Source organism: Asparagus officinalis, chromosome 3, assembly GCF_001876935.1.
Source record: "Asparagus officinalis chromosome 3, Aspof.V1, whole genome shotgun sequence".
NCBI lineage: Eukaryota > Viridiplantae > Streptophyta > Magnoliopsida > Asparagales > Asparagaceae > Asparagus > Asparagus officinalis.
Genome location: NC_033796.1, coordinates 49,568,660 through 49,576,829, shown reverse-complemented (window position 1 = coordinate 49,576,829; position 8,170 = coordinate 49,568,660). Strand labels below are relative to the sequence as shown.

General features: G+C 34.2%; 1 protein-coding gene across 1 annotated transcript in view; it reads left to right on the top strand.

Annotated features, from left to right (window-relative positions):
- The window catches only part of LOC109835084 (candidapepsin-7-like), a 13,112-nt gene extending 6,959 nt beyond the window's left edge, over positions 1-6,153 (top strand). Inside the window, exons 3-11 of the mRNA XM_020403080.1 lie at positions 1,021-1,169; positions 1,246-1,502; positions 2,280-2,507; positions 4,146-4,308; positions 4,443-4,519; positions 4,632-4,728; positions 4,837-4,900; positions 5,752-5,823; positions 5,910-6,153. Coding sequence (XP_020258669.1) covers positions 1,021-1,169; positions 1,246-1,502; positions 2,280-2,507; positions 4,146-4,308; positions 4,443-4,519; positions 4,632-4,728; positions 4,837-4,900; positions 5,752-5,823; positions 5,910-6,079 — 1,277 coding nt within the window. The 3' untranslated portion in view covers positions 6,080-6,153. The remainder of the gene's footprint in view (positions 1-1,020; positions 1,170-1,245; positions 1,503-2,279; positions 2,508-4,145; positions 4,309-4,442; positions 4,520-4,631; positions 4,729-4,836; positions 4,901-5,751; positions 5,824-5,909) is intronic.

Sequence of the window (8,170 nt, the reverse complement as noted above, 5' to 3'; positions counted from 1 at the left end):
TTTGAAGTTCAGCGTTTTTTTTCTTTTTCTGAAACTGAGGGTTTACTGAGATTTCGCTTGCATTTTATTTCTCTGTTTTTCTTCATTTTTTCGGATTTATTTTGGGAGTTAATTGTCAAAATCAGTCTCTTTCTCTTGTTATGGATTTAAGGGTTTAGTAAAATTTCACTTTCTTTTTTGGTTTGAGCCAAGAGTTAATTATTTGAAGTTCAGCGTTTTTTTTCTTTTTCTGAAACTGAGGGTTTACTGAGATTTCGCTTGCATTTTATTTCTCTGTTTTTCTTCATTTTTTCGGATTTATTTTGGGAGTTAATTGTCAAAATCAGTCTCTTTCTCTTGTTATGGATTTAAGGGTTTAGTAAAATTTCACTTTCTTTTTTGGTTTGAGCCAAGAGTTAATTACTAGGTATTTCTCATCTTTTTGTCCTCATGTTGTGATATTTCTCGGTTTCTTATTAGCAAATATTGAATTTTTTTTTCTCTCGTCTCATTGTAATGTGCTGGTGAGGTCCACTCCAGTTCATTCTTGAAATTTTGGGGAACATTTCGATTCCTTAGTTTATTTTCTAAAATTCGTATGAATTCCAGGGTTCCGGGAGATTTTTCAAGATTAAGACATCAGTTCTATTATGAAAGTTTCTATGAATTTCGTGTCTTTTTCATGAATTTGAATAACTTTATTTCTTTTTTTTCCCAATTTTTTTTCGAATTTATTTTGTAGGTTAATTGTCAAAATCACCATCTTTTCTTGTTTTAAATTCGAAGGTTTACTTAGGTTTGAGTTTGGAGGCAACGGGTATGTCCTGTTTTGGTTTTCAATATTTGTTTAATTAGTTTCTTTCCCAATAAAGGTTGAATATGCATCTAATTTGTTTATGATGCTGTGTTCTATTTCAGTACACTTCTTCAAACTGGGGAGAAATTTCTACTCCTTTATTTTTCTGAATTTTGGCGTTTTAGTATATTTTTCAAAAACAAAACCATTTCTTTATTAAATTCAAAAGTTCTAATTTGGGTGTAACTGTTTTTTTGGGTATAGGCTCTATTTCACTCGTGTAAAATTGGGAAACCCCGCAAAAGAATTCCATGTTCAGATTGACACAGGCAGTGACATCTTGTGGGTAGCTTGTAATGGCTGCACTGGATGCCCGACAAAAAGCGGACTCAATGTAAATCCCTTATTCTTCCTGAAATTTCTCATCAAACTTCATTTCACAAAGCTTAAATAAACTTATTTTTCCACAGATTCAACTGGAGTCCTTCAACCCGAAAAGTTCGTCGACTGCTTCATTGCTCAGTTGCTCGGATCAGATGTGTAATAATGCAATTCAAAATGGAGAGGCCACATGCTCCTCTTCAAATTCGAGTAGTCAGTGTTCATATTCTTTTCAGTATGGAGATGGCAGTGCTACATCAGGATATTATGTATCTGATACGCTCTATTTCGATACTGTTGCTGAGAATAACAAGCGTGCAAATTCTTCGGCTAAAGTCATTTTTGGGTATAGATTCTCACCTGGATTTAAGTTTCCATTTGTTTGTTTTAATTGCTCTGTTGAGATAGTTAAGGTTGATAGTTTATAAGAATGTAAATTCAAACTAGGAAACGAATGCATGTTCCTATATACCTCATTTTTCCTCTTTGCTAACTTTTTGAATGTTGGGGACATTTTTTGAGTTTCCTAACGACCAATTTGACTTGTGCTGTTTAAGGAAACTTTCAGCCTTTATTGTAGTATGTTTACCAGGAATTTCATTCTAAATGAACAATTCATGATACTCGAGCATGTAAGTGGACAGCCTTGAATATTTCATCAAGTTTCTCATGGACCATTAACTGACCTATTTTTATATAGATGATGATGAACATCTGTCAGAGTATCGTTTAAAATCCCCATTTCAGTTTCTTAGGTTTCGTATGTCTTATGTACTCTAATTATCAAAAGGTGTTCATAAGGGTAAATGATAGAAATCCCCAAATCAGTTTGTTAGGTTTGGAATTATGCATGTCAACTTAGTTTCAATGTAGTGGGCGTATTCCATATGAACAATTTATAAGGTTTGCATGTCAACTTAGTTTCAATGTAGTGGGCGTATTCCATATGAACAATTTATATGGTTTAAGGTACGTATACGCAGGGAGCAAAGCATTGTCCTAGAAACTAAAATTCAGAAATAGAGTGATGTGCTTACTTCAAATATTTTCTTTAGAAATATTAAATATATGAAGACTAGTCCATAGAAGATTATGTAACATGAAATTTGTTTTGATTTAACAGATGTAGTACCTCAGAGTCTGGGGATCTAACAAAATCAGATGCAGCACTTGATGGCATTTTTGGTTTCGGAAAGCAACAATTATCTGTAATTTCACAGCTCTCTTCTGCTGGGATTTCTCCGAGAGTGTTCTCTCATTGCTTGAAAGGTTCAGATAATGGTGGAGGGATTTTGGTCCTTGGTCAAATAGTTGAACCGGGTATTGTTTATACCCCACTTGTTCAATCCCAGTAAGTTGCCATAGAATTATATGTCATGCTAGTTTCCTTTTTTTTTTTGCTGATATAATATGCCATGCTAGTTTTGAAGATGTTTGAATGCATAAGCCCTTTCAAAAGTTGTATCTTTTGATATGTTCTTCCAATAACCATGTTGCTTTTCTAGCGTATGTTTTCTTTGGGTTAGTTAGTTTGTAAGGGTATTTGCTTTTGTTTTGTAAGAGCTGGGTATCAGGCTCAAACTCTACCCTTAAGGTTGACAAAGATTCTATAGGGAGCAGGATTATGAGACTATCAATCCATTTGGTTTAGTGTAACAAGTGACGACAAGGTCCGCTCCTTGTTCACTAATGGTTTTATTTTGCTAGTATCATTACCCTTTCTCCTTATACTATCTTGGTTAGGTTTGTTTATATTAATGCATTTGAATAGGGCCCCTCGCCCTATTTTATTTTCCAAAGAAAAAGAAAAAAAAAGAAAAAAAAGAACCATGTTGCAATATCCAATGTGTTTTATTTTGAGTAGCAGGACTATTTATTATTGAATATATATATATCTTTTGGTCAGCAAATTAATCTTAATGTTCCGTCTAATCATTAATTTTGTCCCTAAAAGATGAAAAATATATTCTAGAGTACAATTATTCCAAGATATATGCATGTCAACTCATGGACATGATTATTATTCCTTAAACCGCAGGACATTGTAAAACATGTCCTAAATAGGTATCAATTCATTATTTTTTTCCCAACAACTTAATGTATTTAATCTTTTTTCATTAAAAGATGTTGTAAATTTATCATCTTATATAAATGTCGTTATTGTGATGTTTTTTCACATACATATGATTTTTAACCGATGGAAGAAAATAAATACAGCTAACAATCATAAACATGACCTACATGTTTCTTAGGAGCGATGGAAGATAAGAATAACAAGAATTATGGCTGTTTGCACTAGTCCATGAATACAGCTTGCTAAAAGAAGAGTGTGTCCTACATAGTAAAATTTTTGTGTACTACATAGTAAAATTTTTTACTTTCAATTATTTATAAATTACTTGTTATGGACTCTAATTTCTTACACCTTTGCTTTGACTATTCAAAGTTATTATTTTATTTCCTTTTTCTTGTACTACATATGAACTTATTATGAATAACTTGCTTTGTTATTTACTAGAGTTATGCTACTTCTATGTTTCATCAACAACATACTATCTGTTCTTGCTAGCTAATATAATGAAAGCTCTGGCTTAGACCGACTGCCTGAGCGATAAATATATTCTGACTATGTAGATTATTGTGATAAGGATCTATTGGTAAAGTGGGTAGATCCGAAGTAAACCCAGAAAAAGTGGGTTCTCTTATTTTATCCATTCTTGTAAAAAGAAATTGTTCTCTTGCTAAATTTAGCTTAGCAGATTTGATAAACCTTGGGAATATAGACTGGATTAGTCAAATTTCATTCAGTTTGAGGAAACTACATTAATGGACAACATTATATTTGATTAATATAATGTTAAAATAGGGATAAAGCATAGAAGAAAAAGATTAACCACTTCTAATTGTCTCTTTTGTTGTTTTTGCAGCATCCCATTTTATATCTTTATGTTTCTTTAGATGCTCACTCTCTTTCTCTTCAAATATTCAGACCTCATTACAACTTGAATCTAGAGAGTATCAATGTCAATGGGCGACAACTAAATATTGATTCCTCAGTGTTTTCGACATCAGCAACACAAGGAACAATTATTGATTCTGGAACTACACTGGCTTACCTAGCAGAAAAAGCATATGATACTTTTGTTAATGCAGTAAGTTTACAGTGTAATAAAATTTCATTTTTTGTATCAGATGGTTATTTAATCATATTTGTTCAACTGTTATAATTCTTGAAAACCATGCTTCTTTTCTCTGACTACTTTTTACAATTTTTATTTTTTGGCAGATAGTTTCTTCAATTCAGTCATCGCTAGTGCAGTCCATTAATAGTACAGGAAACCAGTGTTTTGCTACAGCTAGCAGGTACTATTCTAACCATGTAATAACTTCTCTTTCAATAATATAAAAATGAAAATTACCCGTGATTTTAGTGTCATATAACCTTTATAATGCATTCTTATAATTTTTTTTACAGTGTTGATGACGTATTTCCTCCTGTTACTATGAATTTTGCTGGGAATGCAGCAATGAACTTGAAGCCTAGAGATTATCTTCTACAAGGGGGTTATGCTGTAAGTTGATCCATACGTACATTGCTTAAACTAATCATATTTTATCAAGTAGGTAAAAGTTTAGGTGCTTTTAAATAATTGATGCAATGTTTGATTATCTACTTTCAGGGTAATGCTATTATATGGTGTATTGGCTGGCAAAAGAACCACGGTGGAACGACAATCCTAGGAGGTTTGCAGGCTGGGAACTTTATCCTAAATTTGTGGTCATTTTGTGATATCTATAGGATTTACTGAAAATATTCAAACTCAAAAATAAGAAACAAACGATTAACCTCAAAGGTTATATAGTACTATGAAGATGCATTTAAGACGAGTATTTGCTCGGTTACATCACAATCTAAAGTGTGAAAAATTATTATGGCTCATATATTCCTTCGAACTTGAAACTTTAGTTACTACCTTAGCATATTATATACATCAGAAGAGTTCTTCAAACTTAGGTATTGCAATGTAAAATGTGTGGATGGTTAAGTTTATCTATTTTATTCTAAAATTCAGTCTATTTTATGCTAAAATTTAGTTAAAGAGAGATGGAAATATCTTCAAATTCTTTCCTAACAATAAAACTCAAAATAAGCTTTAGCCTTTTTAAGAATGTTCAAGTTTCTCTTTAAGCCTAGCTATCATAAATAATGAAATATGGTTAACCAGAACAGCAAATGATCTTGATATGGAAGTTTTGCTATAAGACTTGCCATCGTCCTTGACGAGATATGGCTGGATTCAAATGACTATAACTTGTACATTTTACCTTACTTTAAATATCGAGCGCAATCTTGCAATTTATTCCCAATGTTTACACGAACATAACTGAGACTCGGTCATATCTTCTCATTTCGATAGTCATGATGTTTATCATTGTCAGTCATGTTTAACTTATGGATTCACCTTGTATCTGCTCAAGCAGTACGTAAACCTCGAATTATAGACAATTCAACCAATCTTCATCATTACTTCTACCAACTAATGTCTTGATTTTCATCGCTTTAGTTGTTAATTTTTTTACCCCCCCTATTGCAGACATTGTCCTTAAAGACAAGATTTTTGTTTACGATTTGGCTAATCAGCGCATAGGTTGGAGAAGTTATGACTGTAAGTTTACTATACAGAGCTTTTTACTCTTAGCCATTTTGCAAATAATCTCATCTTTTTTTTTTCTTCTTCTTCTTTGTGTTCAGGCTCTTTACCCGTAAATGTTTCTTCATCATCTGGTAAGAATAATGAGTACACCAATACTAGGCAAGTCGGTGTCAGCAGCTCATCACGCCATGTGAACTACGCGCTATTGCCATTGAGCATCGCGGCTTTCCTCGTACATGATTTTCTATTTCACATCAACCGATTATAGCTCACCTGAAGTACGCATAATAATAACGTAGATACGCATGTATATGTATAATGAATTGTTGTAATCCATTCTTTATTGATGGTGTTTAAGTTGATTCATTGTACACGTGCATCGATTTAGATTGGCAATAGTACATTTTTGTATAATTATTCTTTTCAATCTTTATTGTCTTCTCATTTTGGGATTCTTCCACCTGCTTTCATGCTAGAACACTGGTGTTATTTTTCAGTACGTCAGCTGGCCCATTTAAGGATGTTTTTTTGTCCTGGGCCTTGTAACGTAGTTGTATCTATATCATAGTACATAACTTGGGCTTCTTAAATGTTATCCACGTGATGTTTTTTTTTAAAAGGCAACTGAATAAAACTGGTAAGTATTGAATACTAGCTATTACCCCATGGCTGGAGTTGAGCTGCGTGCTCCTACCTATCTTCAGAAAAGAAAAGAAAAAGGCATACCAAGAAAAGAAATAAATGAAAATCAACTGCAACATTTACGCTAACATCAAAAATGCGAGTGCCTAAAAACTCTTTCAAACAGAACACTCACATCCCCCCTCCAAGTTAAGCTAAAAATAATTGCAGAAAGAAACAAGAAAAATGAAGAATAAAGCAATTTGACTTAAAACCAAACCATTGAGCTTTATCAGTATTAATTCTCCATGCTTGAACAAAAGGTGCAAACCTAGTGAATGAAGTCAATATTTGGAGAGAGATACCAAGGTTTATTATATTAATTATACAATATATTCCCTCAAATTTCATCGATTTACCACTTTTTTGTGTGCAAAATATATTGACATGCCAGATTCGGATCCATACCTCGTTAGGTAAACTTGACTTCTATTGGGAGCGAGGGACGCCTACTTAACCGCTGCGGAAGCTAAATCACCCAGAGAGAGAACAACCAACTTAAGCAATAACAAATACAGAGATAAAATAATAAATAAATCAGACGAGACAACAGATTTACGTGGTTCAGCAAACTTGTCTACGTCCACGGGAGCCGCACAAACAATTTCTTTGTAGAAGATCGTACCTGAGATCGAAGCTCGCCTTCGATGGCGAAGTTGAGGAGGCGAGGAAAGTCGCCTGTTCGAGATCGCAGGCGAAGTGTGTGGCGAAGTCGAGCTTGGGAGGCGAGCGGATCTCGCTTGCTGCGTGGAGTCGAACTCGCCTGTTGATGTCGCCCTCGCCCAAAATCTCGCCTGCAGCGGAGTGAACCTCACCTGTGCGTGGTTGGAGCTAGCTGGAGTGTAGCTGGAGCACATCGACCAACCGCCCTAGGGATTCCCTATAAAAGGGAAACCCTATTCATGCGCTGAAAAATGAGGAAGAGAGCAGAGAGAGAAGAAGATATTGGCGGCGGCAATTTCTTGAGCTTCTGTTCTCTCTGTAGTTTAGGAAAAATTTCGATTTTTATTGCTTCTTTGTCCCATTCTCATTTATTGTTGAGAAGAGGGTTGGTAGATTAAATTGGGGAATTTATTGTAATAGAGAGAGAAAGTTTGAGCATTGATTTTAGATTAAAATCAATTGCTATTTGTTTGAGAGATCGCAAGTTTGAGATCCTCTCTTATTTGTAATTTCTTGTTATTAATAAGAAATTATTGTGCCGCTCCCGTGGATGTAGGAAGATTTGTCGAACCACGTATAATCCGTTGTCTTGCATTTGTGCTACTTGTTTCTAGTTGTTGATAAGTATTGCAATCTCGTTTGTATTTGTGTGCCTTCGGTTCCGCTACGCACAACAAGTGGTATCAGAGCTCCGGGTTTGGCTTGTGGTTCAATTTGGAGAAGAAAGCTAGTGTTTGAATTCTTGTTTGAAGAGATTGGATTGTAAAAATGACCGAAACAAGTACATCGGGGTCGTCTCTGTCGAAAGCGATACAAGGGTTGAGCATTAATAATATAAAAATTAATGTTCAAAAATTGATGGCAAGATAAATTTCGGTTTGTGGAGGTGTCAAGTGATGGATGCATTAGACTCCCAAAATTTGGAGGAGACTCTTGAATTACAAGAGAAATCCGAGGATATGGAGGATAAGATTTGGAAGAAAATGAATAGTAGAGCGTGTGGGGTTATTCGATC